At 46.2% G+C, this 18,382-nt stretch overlaps 1 protein-coding gene across 3 annotated transcripts in view; it reads left to right on the top strand.

Moving 5' to 3' along the window:
* The window catches only part of MCM3AP (minichromosome maintenance complex component 3 associated protein), a 48,720-nt gene extending 35,904 nt beyond the window's left edge, over positions 1-12,816 (top strand). For all 3 annotated transcript variants that reach the window (XM_083625945.1, XM_083625944.1, XM_083625946.1), the window contains exons 24-29: positions 251-641; positions 1,450-1,707; positions 3,890-4,019; positions 7,323-7,526; positions 9,589-9,739; positions 10,886-12,816. In XM_083625945.1, coding sequence (XP_083482071.1) covers positions 251-641; positions 1,450-1,707; positions 3,890-4,019; positions 7,323-7,526; positions 9,589-9,739; positions 10,886-11,032 — 1,281 coding nt within the window. In that variant the 3' untranslated portion in view covers positions 11,033-12,816. The remainder of the gene's footprint in view (positions 1-250; positions 642-1,449; positions 1,708-3,889; positions 4,020-7,322; positions 7,527-9,588; positions 9,740-10,885) is intronic.
* Positions 12,817-18,382: the final 5,566 nt, after the last annotated feature.

Raw genomic sequence — 18,382 nt, 5'->3', positions numbered from 1 at the left:
TAATATGGAAAGGCATCGTCAGCATAGGGTTTTCACCTTGGTTTAGTAGATCATGGGAGTGGAAGCCTGTTTCTAGTAAGTTTTTTTCAGCTTCATGTTCCGTTGTGTTGGGGGAAGGACTGCGTTTGAGAGCAGGACTGAAAGCGTTTATGTATCAACAGAACTGACTCCCTTAATATGGTGACTCATTGATACGGATTTTCACTTTATTGTCAGCTAGTGAATTTGTCGTGTGTAATTCTGTCTACAGCTCTCTGAAGCTGTGCAGTGGCTGGTTGCTCAGTGCCCGAGCTCAGACAAGGTTCACTGCCAGACACTCATGCAGTATGTTGAAGACGGTGTGGACCGTGAATTCAGTAAGCACTTCTACCAAGACATGAAGGAGAGATCCCTTGCTGGCTTGCCCTCTCAGGATCCAAGTGCCATAATAGAGCTGTACAATAGTGTGATACAGTTCCTGGCCGAAGTCGCCTCTTCAGAAGATCTCTGTGAACTCTCCTGGCCTGTACCTGAATTTGCAGAGCCCGGGGGCAGCAAAGTGCTTCCGCATCTCCAGTGGAACACCCCCAGCCATCTGGGCTGGCTGAAGAAAGCCCTGCTCTCCTTCCAGATCCCTCACATGGATCTCCCTCCTTTGGGTGGTAAGAACTCCTAACCAGTACTGTTGCCTAGTAGCAATTGAGAGACTGCTGTGTAACACACAAATAACATGCTCTGAATTATAATTGTCTTGCTTATCACAAAAGAAAATGTATTAGAAAGAAATTTTTTCTCATCATGAGAGTCTTTAAGTTATTCCTTGTTTCCATCATGTTTTGTGTATTTTGTTGCATGTCTGTTTATTGTTCTGGAATTAAATTTTGAATTGGGAAGTAGCCATTTCCCAGATGTGTTCACACGTGTGTTTGTGTGCATAAGGACAGAGCTATCTTTCTGTTATGCCCACTTACCTGAAAGATTTCCTTATTCTTACTGTACCAGATCTTGATGCAAGAAGCTTTGGAACTCCCCCTATATTTTCTTGCTCTGCTTTGCAAAAATGGACCTAACATTTCAACAGATATTTCAACAAATGTTGACAGGACTCATTGGTTGAATCCTGGTTGTTATTTTTGTTGTTTCTGCTGTTGTTGTAATTATTATTAATTGTGCTGTGCCCTGATACTTTGGGGGCAGAATGTTTCTGAATAGTTACCGGAAACCACAAGAGGGGAGAGGCGGGGCAGGGGGGGCCTCTTGCGCTCAGGTCCTGCTTGTTTCCCACAGTTGGCCACTGGGAGGACAGGACGCTAGACTAGATGGGCTATTGGCCCGATTTGGGAGGCTTCTCTTGCCTGCTTTGGCTCAGCTAATACCGGAGCGAAACTGAGCTGTAACATTGGCCATAGTTCTTTTCTGTTATTGTTAGGCATAAACTTTAATGTATCTTCTCTTCCCTCTGCCCACCAGCTCCCTGGCGCCCTGTTTGTGCCATGATTTTCCAGTATTTGTCCCAGACTACCAGTTCTCTTCAGACCCAGGAGATACTTCAGTCTCAGGTAGAGAATTTGCTGAGCAGAACTTACTTCAAGTGGAAAAGTAGGAAATATGCCAGCTCAGAAGACAATGGTCCATCTGTGGAAGAGATCCCTTGGGACAGCATCTTGGCACTATGCATTAACCATAAATTGAGAGACTGTAAACCTCCACAAAAGCCAATAACACCAGGTAGTAAATGTCTCTGGACAATCTCTTCTCTACATTTTTAATTTTTTTCTATGCTCTGTGTTAAGTTGTGTTTAGCATATGTTAACTTTGCCTCTAGCCCCAAGAGTCTTGCCTGCATCCCTTGCTAACAAACTTATTATGGCATAAGCTTTCATGGGTTACGCTTCCTCGGATGTTCGAAGTGTTATCGTAACTTCTGGTCTATATACACATGGAGTGGGGTGTGTGTAGAAAGGTCAGGGGTGAATGAAATCTGGAAAAGTACAGTGCTAATTGCATACTTAGCTGTGATAATTCACAGAGCAGTTCTTAATGACTCGGCCATTCTGGCATTGGTAAACCAATTAACACATATAAAGGTAAAGGGAACCCCTGACAGTTAAGGCCAGTTGTGGACGACTCTGGAGTTGCGGCGCTCATCTTGCTTTACTGGCCGAGGGAGCCGGCGTTTGTCCGCAGACAGTTTCCGGGTCATGTAGCCAGCATGACTAAGCCACTTCTGGTGAACCAGAGCAGTGCACAAAAACTGCATTTACCTTCCCGCCAGAGCTGTACCTATTTATCTACTTGCACTTTGATGTGCTTTTGAACTGCTAAGTTGGCAGGAGCTGGGACCGAGCAACGGGAGCTCACCCCGTCACGGGGATTCGAACCGCCAACCTTCTGATCGGCAAGCCCTAGGCTCTGTGGTTTTGACCACAGCACCACCTGCGTCCCATATTAACACATATAATGTTCAAAAAATCCATTGTCTCCATTCAGTCCACAAGTTACCCCTTTGTATTTAAAGCCAGTGATTTCATGTTGTAGTCTCACCGTGAAGTTCCTTTGCTTCAAGTTGGCTACTTTAAGATCATTCACAGAGTGTCCTTGGAAGGTTGTAATGTCCCCCCCACTGGCACTTATTGCCATTTCTAAGGTCAGGCCCTGTTTGCCCTGTACATTTAAAGCAGTATTGTACCATTCTAAACAGTCATGGTTTTCCCCTGGGAAAGTAGTATATTGAAGGTGCTGCGCATTGTTAGTAGGCCTCTATTCCCCTCAGAGAGCTACAATTCCTAGAGTTCCCTGGGAAGATGGATTGGTAGTTGAACTATTATGCGAATTGTAGCTCCAATATACTACAGTTCCCAGGATTCTTTGGTGAAAACCATGACTGTTTAAAATGGTATGATGCTGCTTTGAATACATAGTGCATATGGGGCTCAGTTTTATGTCCATTTACCCTTTTGCATAGGGACGCGGGTGGTGCTGTGGGTAAAACCTCAGTGCCTAGGATTTGCCAATCGCATGGTCGGCGGTTCGAATCCCTGCGGCGGGGTGAGCTCCCGTCGTTCGGTCCCAGCTCCTGCCCACCTAGCAGTTCAAAAGCACCCCCAAGTGCAAGTAGATAAATAGGTACCGCTTTATAGCGGGAAGGTAACGGCGTTTCCGTGCGCTGCGCTGGTGCCGGCTCACCAGAGCAGCTTCCTCACGCTGGCCACGTGACCCGGAAGTGTCTTCGGACAGCGCTGGCTCCCGGCCTCTTAAGCGAGATGAGCACGCAACCCCAGAGTCAGACACGACTGGCCTGTACGGGCAGGGGTACCTTTACCTTTACCTTTCACCCTTTTGCATAGAGACTGGACTGTTTGCCCTATGTAGCTGTATGTGTTGTTGGTAGATGGTACCATGTATCACATTGGAAGATGAGCAGGTGAACGAAGACATAGTGCTGCCAGAGTCAATATGTGGTCAGAATTAACATCTGGGATTGCCACAACGACTGGTCTTTGTATGTCTCTGTTATGTGGCCTGTTGCTGCTAGCTTGAGGGGCTCTCTGTAAGCAAGTACAGCCTTCACACCCAACAAAGTGTCATTGTGCAGAAGGGACTATAGATCATCTAAGCTGCATTTGAGTACTTACAGCTGCAATGTGTGGCAACAAGTGGCCTTCTGTCATTTCCCCTTCCAAATCTTTTAGATTATTCCTTGGTACCAGTAATTTAATTACTGAATGAGTGTTACTGAACGCATGGGCAGAAGGAAAAGGTAGCAGTTTTGTTCAAACAAACATTTAGTGTTTGCATTCTAGAGCGACTGAGGCAGAGTTCCTCATTTCACGATAACTTCTGTTGAATCTGGAAAATCTATGTTACTTTTGATTTTATGTGGGGGTTCTGTGTGTCTTGCATCTAACAGAAGCAGTGAGCAAAGATGGACAGACATATGTATATTTTTCTGAGGAGCAATTGAGAAAATTCACTCGTCCTGTTTTATGGGAAGAAGCCAGATTAAAAACTCAGAAAGAAGTCCAGCAAAGTGAAGGATGGTGAGATTGTCTAACTTTTCTTTGACTTTTAGCAGCCCTGCCCTCTTCCCTTTCCTTTTTGACACTCTCGCCTCTCACAGCCTACCTCTGTTATTCTACCCCCTTAACTAACTAATTGGCACCAAGAGTGCTGGACTGAAGCCCAGTTTTGGAAATCAGTACTTGTGGCAATTATTTGAAGTTACTGCTTTTTGTTACCACTATCTTCCTCTCTCCCTGCAAGCTTCCTCTGTAGAGCTTAGGATATTTCATTTCTGTAAATCATCAGGAATGTGTTTGAATCTTAGTGCTGCAAGAAACTGAGGTTCTGAGGTGCAGAGAAATTTTCAGAAGGCGATTGGAAAGTATTTGCAATACCTTTATATCATCAGATTGATCCATTTGATTAGATCTTGAGAAGGTTGTGAGAATAGCTGTATTTGGATATAACACTGGCCATAGAGCTGTGTTTGTTTATTGCAGGAGTTGCCAACCCTTTTGGAGTTGTGGGCACATTTCAAATTTTGAGAGTGTTCTGGAGGTGCCAGGGACAAGATGTCTGCCATGGAGGAGCACGGCATAGCACAGAATGAGAGAACCCCACCCCTGGCAATCTTATGCTTGCCATGGGAAGTCAGCTACATCCTGCTGGCCCCCATTTTGGAGATGCTGGTGCTGTTGTTGTCTAATAACAACAGGATGCATTCCTCAGTGTCAGGAAAAGGCCAGAAGGCAGTCACAGCACTCTCATGTCACAGAAGTCACTAAGAAGTTACCTGCACATTTTGCCCCATAACTTTCTAGGAGGGCTAGAAACTTCCTTTTTTCCAAAAATGAAAGCTCACAGTCTGAGCACTTTCCCAGGGCACCGCTGGAAGCCTTACCGGCCGGCTCCCTGGTGCCTGCAGGTGCCAGGTTGGCAACATCTGATTTATTAGATAGGATCTCATGTGAGATTACAGCCTGAACAAACTGCAACAAACATTGACTGCTTAATGATAGCTTTTGCTAAGCTAATCCATGTGTGTTTGTTGCCTCAGAGGAATAGATGAGCAGAGCAGGGAGTGTTCAAGCCATAGGCACCCACATGCAGTCCAGTTTGTTTAGTAATGTTTTGTGACCAGTGTTGCATCTGAATGTGGCTGTGCTGAATAATGCATTGAATAATTATTGTTTGTCTTTCAAACAATAATTGAAAGGTTGTGTGAGAGAGACGCCCTTGGGGTGGGATGACACCTTCATTTGAAAGCTTCAACTTCTTAAACATGTCTATTCCCCTTTTAAACACACTGAAACTTTGATTTGAAAATGGATCCTAAAAGATTATGCAGCTGAGATCGAAAAGCCCCCCCCCTCCGCCCAGTCGCATTTGAAATAATATTTTGAGCCAAGAGGCATGGTGGTAACCTCAGATCCGTCAGATTGCAAGAGAAGCTAAGTAGGCAAAATTAACAAAGAAACGCAGAATTGTAGAGTTGGAACAGATCCTGAGCATCATCTAGTCCAGCCCCCTGCAATGCAGGAATCTCAGCTAAAGCACCCATGACAGGTGGCCATCAAACATCTGCTTAAAAACCTCCAAGGAAGGAGAGTCCACCACCCTCTAAGGGAGGCTAAGTTTTTAAGCAGAGGTTGGATGGCTATCTCATGGATGCTTTCCTGCAGGGGGCTGGACTCTGTCACCCTCCGGGCAACTTCCAACTCTGCCATTCTATGCCTCTAAGAATGATCTGACAGCATACTTGAAAGCAGCACTGAAGCCATCAGAGGATGGGATAGACAAATAGGAAAAGTGGATATGGTGCAAACTGCCCGTGCAGACAAGAACCTCAGCATTGAGCAGACAGGAAAATGAAAGAGTCTTTAGAAGCACATTGTGGATTTGCAGCTCTGGCTAGAATCTGAAAAAGACATTGTAGAATCAGGAAGGTATGGGGAAGCTGCAGCCCATGGGCTAAACCTGGCCTGCCAGGATCCTAAGTTGACCTGCAAGACTGTTTTCCCCAAACCCACAGCCACTCAAGTTGCATTTGATGTAGAGACAAGACATCAGGTGTGGGGAAGGCAGAGATGGGGCTTCAAAGGAACAATTGGGAGCTTATAGTGAGCAAGGTTTGCTTCTACCATTCATCAGCTGATGGGAGATGGGAAGGTATTCTGCTCCTGCAGCATTTTGCCAGCATCTGCTACATGAAGGAGAACTTCTCTGTGCAGTAGATGCCTGCAAAATGAGGGCTTCTTTCTCTCTCCCCTGCTCCCCCATCAGCTGGTGGGAAGGAGAAAAAATGCTTTGTGCTTCCCAAAAGTAGGGCTGAAAACTCCCTTTGCGCTGCAGTTCCCAAGCAGCTAATAGGAAACAGTCATTCAGGTGCTTGGGAACCCCATGTGAGGGATTTTGCAGGACAACTCACCTGTCAATCATGCTGGCATAAGGATGTTATGAGTTGGCCAACAAGGATGGGGCAGATAAAGATCTGTCCTCCAGAGCAAACTCTCACCCCAACCTAAACAAATGAAGAATTGGACTATCTTCGCTGCAATGAAAGCTAAAATATTTAGAGCTTTTTAGTTTTACAGACAACTAAGTGGCAGAGAGGATAGTGTTTTATATAACTATGTACAATGAGGAAAAACAGGTTTTTGTCTGCTGTCATTATACTAGATCTTGGCCATCTAGGGAAACTGGTTGACAGTAGATTCAGGAAAGTACTTCTTTACAGAAGTAAAAGGTAAAGGACCCCAGAACGGTCCAGTCCAGTCAAAGGCGACTATGGGATGCGGTGTTCATCTCGCTTCGGGCCGAAGGAGCCAGTGTTTGTCTGCAGACAGCTTTCTGGGTCATGTGGCCAGCATGACTAAACTGCTTCTGCTGCAATGGGACACCGTGACAGAAGCCAGGGTGCACCGAAACACCGTTTACCTTCCAGCTGCAGCAGTACCTATTTATCTACTTGCACTGGTGTGCTTTTGAACTGCTAGGTTGGCAGAAGCTGGGATAGAGCAAAGAGAGCTCACCCCCGTAGTGCGGATTCAAACTTCTGACCTTCCAATCAGCAAGCCCAAGAGGCTCAGTAGTTTAGACCGCAGCGCCACCTGTGTCCCACTTTACACAAGATGTGCTATTGGATATATGATTCATGTATTCATCTAAGATACAGCTAAATGGAACTTGTTAATGCTGTTTTGATCACTTGTGCAAATAGCGTGCTGGGCTAGATGGAAACTTTGGTCTAGTTCCAGTAGAGGTGCTGTTATACTTACTGATATTTCATAATTCTGGTAAAAGCAAATAATTCCCTTTGCTTGATATTTTTCATTGCCTAGGTCCAAAATAAAAACTCAGTCTTTTGCTAAGCCATATTCTCATGCATTGTCTCCAATGGAATATTGTGCCAGCCAGCAAACTGTGAACAACAAAGAACTAAGTATTTCCAGCGGAGGAGATCTAACACAGGCCATTTCAGAAGCGGATCATCTCCCTGAGTACCTGTCTGCCAAGTTGCAACAGGAGAAAACAGAGAGCAGGAGGTAAAAGTTTTTCTCCTTTTTGTAAGTTGTGGGGACCCACAAGTTAACATGATGGTGCCGAGTAATAGTTCACAATTCTTAATCTCTGTAAGTGGCCCCAAAGCTTTGAGAAAACCACTGTCATTCAGCCTCTTCCCCCACTCCCAACACACAGAGCGCTCTGAGAGGATACCATGGTCTGTGGCTTGAGGTTTTTTAAGCCAGTTAGATGTACACGGTACGTAGCACAGCTTGTGAATACAGGCAATATCATAATTGGGTGTTTTTCATTCTTGGGAGTGTTTCATTTTGGCGCTGAGACATAAGTTTAGGTATCCTGTCCTGCAGTGCTTTATTTTTTCAAGAAAAATAGGTGCTGGAGCTCACCACGAAGGTCGCCAGGTGACTCGGGGCAGCCCTGAACAGATACTGGTTTGTCAGCAGCCATGCTCACCTCCTACAAAGATGCTAAAAACTATGGAAAGCTGTCTCCGTAGTTGGTTTGTTCCAGTGCAGGTCAAACAAATGCTCCCTGCCTCCCTTGTTCTCTTTGACTCAGGAGGGGCAGCTCGGAAGGGCCCTTGGGCAAATGTGCACATGTGCAACTGTAGAAGGCTAGCTGGAAAGCTTAAAGGCTGCTGCCCCTACACAGGAGAGATAGATTGAAGAAAAGGAAATCCAAATTGGCTCCATAGCTTGACCAATCATGGCTAGGAGCTAGATGGAGTCTTAAATCTAAAAAAAATGGCCAGCTTCCATCTTGACTTGAAATGTTGGTTTAGGGCTTCTCAGAAGTATGTAAAGGTCAGAAGCAGGTTGGGGTGAGCATTGACCTGTTTTGGGGTAATGGGCCCACTTGAGAGGTGCCAGAACTGCGTTCTGGTGCGCCCCAGCTGAAAAAAGCACTGCTGTCCTGTGAGTTGAAGGTTGAGCTGCCTCCAGGATCTTATTGGAGCCAGTATTGCAAGCGTCATGTACCTCTGGAGAGTACAGATAGGAAACTTAACTGGAAAATACAAGTATTTGTTTCCCCTGAAAATTTAAAACGTACCGTTACACAAAGAAGAAAATGTTTGTTTATTTGAACTTTCCTACCAACTCTTTGTTACTAAAAGTAATGATTGTACCACAATACGCTATATCAGAGTTTTAAAACAGGAGACATTTAAAACCAGCAAATAAATAGTCAGAGTCTGGCTAGACAGGGAGGAATGGTGGGAGGCTACAGCTGGGGAACCCCTAAGGAAGCATCCGAGTGGCTCCAAGGCTCTGAACCAGGAGAAGTTGGTGGGATACAGAAGATAAGCCACAGGAAGAAGGTGGGGACAGATGGGTTGGAGGCTGAGCGAGCAAGAGGTTTACGTAGAGTGAGGCAGCTGAGGAGGAAGACAAGGCTGCAGCTGGAACATTCCCAGCCCCCCTGCCAGTTCCACTGTTTCCCCTCTCCTCCATCCCCAAGAACAGGAGGGTGTTACATGTAGCAGAATAAAAGGCACAGAGAGCCCCTCCTGGAAGGAACTTGCGACTGTTGGGAAGGCGGCCGGCTGGGGAGGAGCCTTAGGAGGAAGTGGGAGGCTCAGATCCTCAGTTCTAGCAGCTGCTTCATTGGGTTAGTTCTGCCCATGGAGTTCCTGCTGGGTTTTGTCTCTCTGAACAAAGAATCCACCTTACTGCTCATCTCTATGAGTTTCTGTGCTGAGTCACAGTGGAACCAGCTCTGGCATAAAGACACAGAACAATAGGCAATGAATATGTATAGCAGGCGGTCAGACTCGCCCAAAGTCCTGACTAGAAGCTGCTGCCAAAACCTAATAAGGGTGAGTGCCAGCCATTTTGAGGGGCGAGGGAATTCCACAATTAGAATGCCTCTGCTGAGAATACCTTCTCCCCTCTTGTGGTGGCAGGAGAGCGTTCCCCATCAGTCTTCTCACGTATCTAAATTCTGAGCGGTTAGTGGCTTTCTGCGTCTGTTCAAACACCTTGAACTTGTCTCAATAGCATATAAGCAGCCAGAGCAGCTCCTTCAATGGATAGAGTATGATCATTTACCCATTCTTTTTCTCCTTTGCCTTTGTTGGCCTAGATTTGAGGAGCAGCTGCAGCAGTTGTTAGTGAAAGACTCTGAGACATTCCAGGATTTCCCCTCTCTTCCTCTGTACCTTCCTGAAACTCTGGTGGCTGTGCCTCAGATTATCCATCCCCAAGCCAAAACACCAGTGCTGAGAAGCCCAGAGGTAAACTCTAGAAAAATAGAATGGAATAAATTATATTTACATGAAGCATCTGTAACTGATTGAATTTATAATTTTGGGGGTGGGGGTGGTTGGAGAGGAGGGGCTGGTATGTATGGGTGTCAAATATGCCTGATTCTGGGCTTTGTGGTGATGGCGCTTTCAGCTTCTATGGTGATTTAATTTTCTCTGAGTTAGTACATTTAAGCTATAAAACTTGATTACTATAATCAGTTTTCCTGGAAAGCCCACATGTTTTGGGGTTGGATCTAAACATAGTTGAACTTCAGTCACTTTGGAATCAGTGGAACTTTTGTCATCACCAGTTTATCCCATTGATTCTGGTGAGATTTCGATTCCACTAACTTGGGTTGCATCCAGTGAAGTTGCCCCGTGTATTGCGCAGGAGAGCTTCTCCTTCCTCTCTTTTCCCCATGTGCCGCTGATAAAATCTGCTCCGGTGGGGGGGCGGGGGTGAGGAAAAGAGAGGGAAGGGTCGTTTCATTTCACAAGGGGAAGTCTTTGCATGAATGGGATGGTCATTGTAGATCAGGGTGGGGAATCTGTGGCCCTCCAGTTGTTTCTGGAGTGGAGCTGCCATCCCATTGATTATGCTGACTGGGGCTGCTGGGAGTCCAGCAACGGTGAAGAGCCACAAGCTTCCCATCCCCACTGTAGAGAGTGTAGGCCACGGGTGCCACACGGTTGTGCCACTTCTGGAGAGAGGCAAGAGGGCAACCAGCCTCGACTTTGAGATGGGATCAAACCTACAATTCTTCCTGCCTCTTGGACACTATTTCCCAGCCCAGGAGAACTAGAGGCAGAACCACTCCTTGGAGGGGGCCCTTGAATGACCCTGATGCCTCCCCTGAACTTGAATTGCTACACCCCCTCCCCAAAAAAGTAGGCACCGCTCTATGAAGGAACATCTAAGCAGGGTTTAAATTTATAATTGTTTCCTATGGCCTTTTAGTGTCCTCAGCAATTTGGCGTGTCCTACAGCAACATGTGTGTGAATGAATGTGGTTATTCTGGGCTGTTAGATTAAGTGCTTCTGGTTAGGGGGCAGGTTGGGTGTGCTGCTAAACTGTTGGCTTTCTCAAAAAAACATTTTATACTGTATTAACAATTTTCTCTTTTGCTCTTCAGGCTGCAAGTTGGACAGAATTGAGAGACACAGATACCTCTGTGTCACAAAGATTTGCCTATTTGAAACAACTAATCAGGGCTAACAAAGAAGAAGAAATGACTTGTGAGCTCCACCTGTCAACATTGCTGGACATGATAGATGCTTGATCAGAGTTGACCCGAACGTGTGAGGCCAGAGAGCTCATAATGGATGATGAATACACGATTAGCCTACAATTTCTGCGTAGAAAACAATGGAGGCTTTTGTGGATGAATAGTTCTTTCCCTATCATACAGTACTTGTATATGTTTGCACGATAATGTTACATTTCCCTGAAGATGAATTGGTCCTTAGGTTTTACATTTTAATTTTAATTTTGCTCTTTCCCTGTACCCACTTCCTTGGAGTGAGCCTCCTTAAATGTGGTGTAAGCCTCATTGAACTCCTCCATTCTGTTGATGAAGCCAGCTCCTGGAGCCCACATAGACAAGAGTTGATTCTATGCATGGTGGGGAGAGAAAGAGGAGATTGCCTCTGATTCCATAATCAAATCTCAAATATTTGTTTGGGAACTGGCCTGATGCATTTCTCGTTGCATACATAAGGCCCCGTTCAAACACTGTGCTCCCACATGAATGGTTGCTGCTATTGGAGACAGGGCAAATGTGTGGTTGGATGGGAATATCAGGTCACTGTTGCTCATGCTCTCCACCATGTGTAGGAGAGACACTATTGACTCGCCTAGTCACTTCATCGACTTGGCTGCTGCTCTGAGAAAGTATGACAACCCTTTATCTGTGTTATTTGCTCTGCATGGACAAAATGAATTATGAATCCCTGGTGATGCATGGCACCGCTGTGCATACCTGTGTGGAATTGACATTGATGGAGGAATTTCCATATGTGGAGTTGCCTTAGTAAGATTACTGCCTTGTCACAAAGGAGGCTCAGATTGGAGGCTTACACAATAAGATGCTTTAGGGACTTATGTTTTGGTACATGCGTTCAGAGGTGTGTTATCCGTGCTATTACAGAGCCAGAGATCTCTCTTGATAAAAACTGAAAGAAGTACTTGGTGTTGCAAAGGGCAGATACCTGTATATAGAGATCAATTTCAGCAGAAGCTCTCACCCAGAGGTTGTAGCTCATGTTGCAGATTTACATGATTACCATAAATATGATGAAACCAGTGTGTGCTCTAAAACAGAATGACCAAAGATGATTGGATGCCGTGTTGTTTCCATTTTACATCATGTAGTCCAAGGGCAGCTTGCTTTCACATGGCATTTAGGCACCAGAGTGCTCTGATAAGAATTCTCACCCAGGATGGTTTCAAATCCACCTGTTTGCAGTGCCAGCACAGGGTGCCGAAGCCTCTCATGCATTTTTGGGATACTTACACTGCCATTTTCATTAAGGAAGGGAAACAAGTAAATTGTAAGGTGGAAAGCGGGTGTAAAAAATACTGTAGAACCCTGGAAAATTTTGCAGCACCTTGAGAACGCTAGACTGCTTTTGTTAAATTACCATGGACAATCTGGTTTGTGTATGTGTTTTAGAAATGGTCTGTCCTGCATTTTGCTTAGATTTTCACATTAGGAAATAATTTATTGTCTTAAGTCTGTATCTTTATCAAGAGGAAAGCAACGACCTGGGGGAAAAAATTCTGATATGCAGAGCTTGTAAAGTTGGCAAGAGCTTCCTTTCCCAAGAATCAGTAACTTCATATTCTTCATATTTATTTTAAATTTTGTGTTGCTTTCTGTTTTAAGTTGTGCTATTTTACAGCGTCCTTTCTAGTTAAGTATAATGTGCAATTTTCATAAGTACATTTATACTGTGTTAGGCTAACCTCCAGTGCCCTCATGCTTTCTTCCCAATATTTCAGATATTATATTTAGGTTTAGGGTGTACTGTAGCTATTGTCTAATAAATAAAAACTATTCTGACACTTTTGAAGTGTTGCTTAAAATTATTGCTTGGTGTCATCTATGTACATGGTGCTTTTCCAGGACGCCGGTTTGGCAGGTCCGGACCACAAGAGGCTTGCAGTTAAAATATATGTAGACAGAAGGAAAATCACAAAGGAAGTGGAGGAGATTGAGGCAGAGGTAAACAGAAATTATATGTGATTCTTTCAAATACAGGGAAATATGGTACTGAGACTAAGAGGGAGGGTTCCAAAAGCTTCCTGGGGAAAGTAGTTTTCAGGAGGGCTTTGAAAGACTTTGAAGGGACAGGATACCCAAATCCTGTCTGTGAAATCACCCCAGGCTTCAATAATCACACCAAGCCTCAAAACTGTCCAAAACTCCTTTTGTCTTCTAAAAATCCAAAACAGCTTTTCTCTGCTCTCCTCTGCTCTATCACAAGATGCTGTGCAAAAGGCAAAATGTTACTTTTAAAGGCTAATGAATAGGCTCTGTTCATAGCAGGCCTGAGACTGACTCTTATCTCATTCTAGTTGCAACTTCTTGGACATGTTTGGACATGCTGAACTACTCTCATTCCCCTTTCCTGGGAAGAGTCCAAAATAGTCCCAAGACAGCTTTCTGTTCATGCTCAGAGGAACTCATGGGGCAGGACTCTGGAGAAAGGGGGAGGGAACTAGAAAGGGGTATATATGCTTGTGCACATGACTGTGAACTTGGTGCATGCTTTTTTGTGAGTTATCACACTTGCTTCTTCTACCAGTTCATGGATGGTAGAAATAAAAGCCTTTTCTCCGAAACTATTCCTTGAGTGTCTTTTGACTCCCACTTCCCTTTCCCAGGCGCAATATTTTTCCCACCCGAGGGCAAAGCCTCATAAGGCTACAATTTCTTGGTGCATTGGCCAGGAAAAACAGATTCCCTGAGGATAAGGGATGTGGGTTCAAGGCGTCCCTGCAGTGAACAGCTCGGTTCCTGTCAGCAGTTCCAGTGCACATCCTGCCAAGTTCGTGGGAGGAATTGCCACCCGTTCCTGAGTGGACACACTGCAAGGACCGGAGAAAAAGCAACGGCCGTGCAGAAAGAAGGTACCTCGAGGAAAAAGGTAAGCTCCACATGGTTAGGTGGGACCAAAGAGAGTTTGATCAGCTCCGCCAGCAGGGTAGAAGAAGTGCCACTGGTTTTGGTTTTGCCCAGAAGAAGCAGTAAAGGTGCTGCTGGGCCCCGGTTGAAGTCTAAGCGCTGCCGGTTGGTTATGGTAAAAAAGGATTGGGGGAGGTGCATGGGTTTTTCTGAATGTGCGTGTGGGGACACTCCAGTGAATGTTTTGAGTGTGTGAGACGCTGAAAGCAACGTCTGGCCTGTGACTGAGTGAAAAAATAACTAGGAGGGCTGAGTGTCCCAGTATCCCAGTGTCCAAGTGTTCCAGGGTCCCAGGGTCATGGAGAAAAAGCAGTAAAACAACTCCCACGACCCCCCTGCGATGTTTCCTGAACAAACTGGAAAGATGCCACAAAGGGAGAAGATTGGGGATTTAAAAACCTGATGAAAAATAGACTCCAACACTTATGTGAAGTTCCTGACCGTCCCCCATGGCTTAGGAAAAATAGAACTGTGATTAGCACAAGCCAAAACTGTGCCCAGTATGGCAGCAAGTACAAGTTAGAAAAAACAGCAGTCTTGCCAGACCCAGAAGAGGAAGGAGGAATAATTAGCCCCCTCCACCCTATGCAGCAACTGCACCAGGGCTAAATGAGGTTCCCCCTACCCAACCCCCAAAAGCAAAGAGACTGAGGAAGGAAAGAGGAAGAAGGTGATATGGAGAATGAAGAATTCAGAAGGTGAAGTGGACAAGCAGTCCAAAAGAGTGAGCTGGATGTGGCTTCAGTTCTAGAAGCTGCACAATGCAAGGATGTGAATTGGCAGACAGAAAGAAACAGAGCAGAAGGCTTTGAGAGCCGCATGGGACAGAACTGTTAAAAAAAAGAGACAATTAAACCCAAGGGATTGAAAAAGCCCAAGGATTACAATACTGACCATTGAGGAAATCCGCAAGATACATGCCCTCAGGGCAGCGGACAATACTGATGTTGCAATTGAGGCAGCTAAAACTCCATTTTGATGGCCCCGCCCCACCGAGTGTACGACCCCCTGGAGTCATCCGACGCCCAGGACCACAGACCTCCAAGCACCCTAAATCAGAATCCTTCTTTCGAAGAGGACCCGGCCAAAATAATTAGGGGTTTGTCTTCAAACAGCCAGAAGGCCAGAGACAAAGACTTACCGTATTTTTCGCCCTATAGGACGCACCTTTCCCCCTCCAAAAATGAAGGGGAAATCTGGGTGCGTCCTATGGGGCGAATGCAGGCTTTCGCTGAAGTGTGGAGAGCGAGAGGGGTCGGTGCCCACCGACCCCTCTTGCTCTCCAGGCTTCAGGAAGACATCCGCAGCCTAGGCAGCCCTGCGGGAGGTCCCACAGGGATGTCTAGGCTGCGGGTAGCAGCCTGCTTCCCGGAGCGTTGGGCGCCCTGAAAGCAGAGCGCCTGGTGCTTCGGGAACACATCCGCAGCCTAGGCAGCCCTGCGGGAGATCCCCACAGGGCTCCCCACGCTGTGGATAGCAGCCTGCCTCCCGGCGGGTGGGGCGCCCTGAAGCAGAGCGCCCCGCGCGCAGTTCAGACATCCGCAGCGTGTTGGAGCCCTGCGGGAGTTCCCCGCAGGGCTCCCCACACCGGATAGCAGCCTGCCGCCCGGTGGGCGGGGCGCCCTGAAGCAGAGCGCCCCTCGCTCCGGGCAGACATCGGCCAGCCCCACAAGCTCGGGGGACACCAGGGAGGTGCAGCGCCGCCATCCCGCTGTTCCTCGACCTGGTTAGGTTCCCCCGACCTGCTTTTGGGGGGGAAATAAAGGAAATTTTTTTCCCCTTTATTTCCCCCCCAAAAAACTAGGTGCGTCCTATGGGACGGAGCGTCCTATGGGACGAAAAATACGGTAATCCCGGAGGGTGTCCACGGGAGGGGCAGAAGACGCCTAGGGAAGAAACCAGTGCGCCATCTGCAGGCAAGAGGGTCATTGGGAAATGGAATGCCCACAGGCCCCACCCCCACAGGCTGGGAACAATAAGATTTCTCAAAAATGATTTCTTCTCATCTCTGTTCTTGCTAAAAGACTGTTGCAGCTAGCACAGCATGGCTTCTTAAAAAGCAAGTGAACAGACTGTTTCTTAAAATTCATTCATGCAAGTAACGGGACATCAGCCCCCCCCCCCGAAGCAGCTTCAGAGCGTTATGTCTTGGCTGCTATCCCAAGAGGAAAATGCTGCATTCTCCCCAGCCAGCTTCCCTGAACCCCACACTGTCTGGATTTACAGTCAAGCGACATAAACCCAGAAGGCCAAAGGTTACCCACCCCTTGCCCCAAGCACTAACCTGGAAAGTGACTTTCTTAAAAAAGCAAGTGAATGCTTTCTGTGAACTTTGTCAAGTTTTTCTTTTTAAGGTGCAATTTTACTCTGAAAAAGGTGCCGCAGCATAACATAGGAATTTTGAGGAATCTGAAACTTTGCCAGAAGCAAGGGAACACATTGGACACTAGCAAACTTGGCAGATGAAAACTGAAATTTGCAACATGGTTTACAGGCCGCAAAAGCTCTGAAAAAAAATAGTGCGCAGAAACAAAGACTTTTAAAAACTCAGCTGGCAAAACTTAACCCAAGGAACAGAACCGTTAACCCCTTGCGAAGTTTCCTGCCAAGCATACCCTTTTGAATTAATGTTTGCTAGGACTATACCTTATGTGCAAATGTTATCTATCAATTTGTTCTGTGCAATCGCTGCCGTCTTTGTTATCTCTTCTCTTAACAGGTGAGCTTTTGCCAGAACGCCTTGTGCCTTGGTCGAGCCTCTGCATCCCTATGATGAGGACCCAGATTGGACCCAGACGCCCAGACATTGCTCCAGCATTGTTGGAGGGGACCAAGATGCCCAAAGTCCACCAGACGCCCCGACGCCCGTGAGATGACCACCCTGCCTTCCTGCATCACCCCTGGGCGTTTTGCACGGCTCAAGAATCCAGCATGGATTGAAAGAGGACATTTTCTCATTTTCTTTTCTTTCCTTTTGCATAACTGAACTTTATAGAAGGTTGCAGGGCCCCTGGATAGCGTTACAACACCCCTGCAGAGGAGGGTATTTTTGTGGGACTTTCAATCAGGGAAATTATGCCCCAGCCTCCTTTCATTATCTTGCCACCTGGTAGAGCTCCACGCAGAGCCTCCAGAACTTAACTAAAGCCCCCTTTGAAACACAGCACCAACTTCGTAATGACCCTGTGCACAAATGGAATGAATCATCAGTTACAACCTCAATCATTCCATCACCGTATTTCTGGCTGGCTTTGTGTCAATAAATCAAAGAGCGCCAGTGACAATCTGACATGCACGTTCCCAGCCCAAACCGTTACACCTGAATCCACGCCAGGAACTCTTTCTGGCTTGGTGTGGCCTTCGGAAGGGGAAGGTAGTGTCTCTGCTCACAGATGTGTGTCACGCAGGCTTATGGAAGGCAAGCTTCTCATATTCACCCACAGGGATGGTATGGAGTGTGCTTCCTAGCCTACCTAATTCCTACCATGTGGATTCCTGAGCAGGTAGCCACTGCACCCCATCAAAGGAGGCGTTCAGCTGACCTAGCAACAATTGCAGGAAGCAGCTCCCAGCTCCCAAACTTGGGGCAAGCATCAGTGGCCTCAAGAAAGGATAGTGGTCCATTTGGGACAGGCCTGGCGGCTGTCCAAAAACAAACAGGGGGGAATGAAGGGACAGGATACCCAAATCCTGTCTGTGAAATCACCCCAGGCTTCAGTAATCACACCAGGCCTCAAAACTGTCCAAAACTCCTTTTGTCTTCTAAAAATCCAAAACAGCTTTTCTCTGCTCTCCTCTGCTCTATCACAAGATGCTGTGCAAAAGGCAAAATGTTACTTTCAAAGGCTAATGAATAGGCTCTGTTCATAGCAGGCCTGAGACTGAATCTTACCTCATTCTAGTTGCAACTTCTTGGACATGCTGAACCACTCTCATTCCCCTTTCCTGGGAAGAGTCCAAAATAGTCCCAAGACAGCTTTCTGTTCATGCTCAGAGGAACTCATGGGGCAGGACTCTGGAGAAAGGGGGAGGGAACTAGAAAGGGGTATATATGCTTGTGCACATGACTGTGAACTTCGTGCATGCATTTTGTGAGTTATCACACTTGCTTCTTCTACCAGTTCATGGATGGTAGAAATAAGAGCCTTCTCTCCGAAACTATTCCTTGAGTGTCTTTTGACTCCCCTTTCCCAGGCGCAATATTTTTCCCACCTGAGGGCAAAGCCTCATAAGGCTACAACTTGAGAGCACTCAAGGACTCTCTTCCCCTGTTACTCACTGGTAGATTAACAATGACATTTATGTGGTCTCTAGCTGTTATGATAAAAAGAACTGGGATAAATATTGTTTAAGTTATAAAATTTAAAAAGTTGATTGGAAAATAAGGTGTTAGTTAAAAGGAATGTTAAGAGATTAGGATTTGCTGGATAAACAATTTGAACT

This window comes from Podarcis filfolensis (genome assembly GCF_964270895.1).
Source record: "Podarcis filfolensis genome assembly, chromosome: 1".
Lineage (NCBI taxonomy): Eukaryota > Metazoa > Chordata > Lepidosauria > Squamata > Lacertidae > Podarcis > Podarcis filfolensis.
Note: the sequence above shows the minus strand (reverse complement) of the source record. Positions and strands in the feature narration are given on the sequence as shown.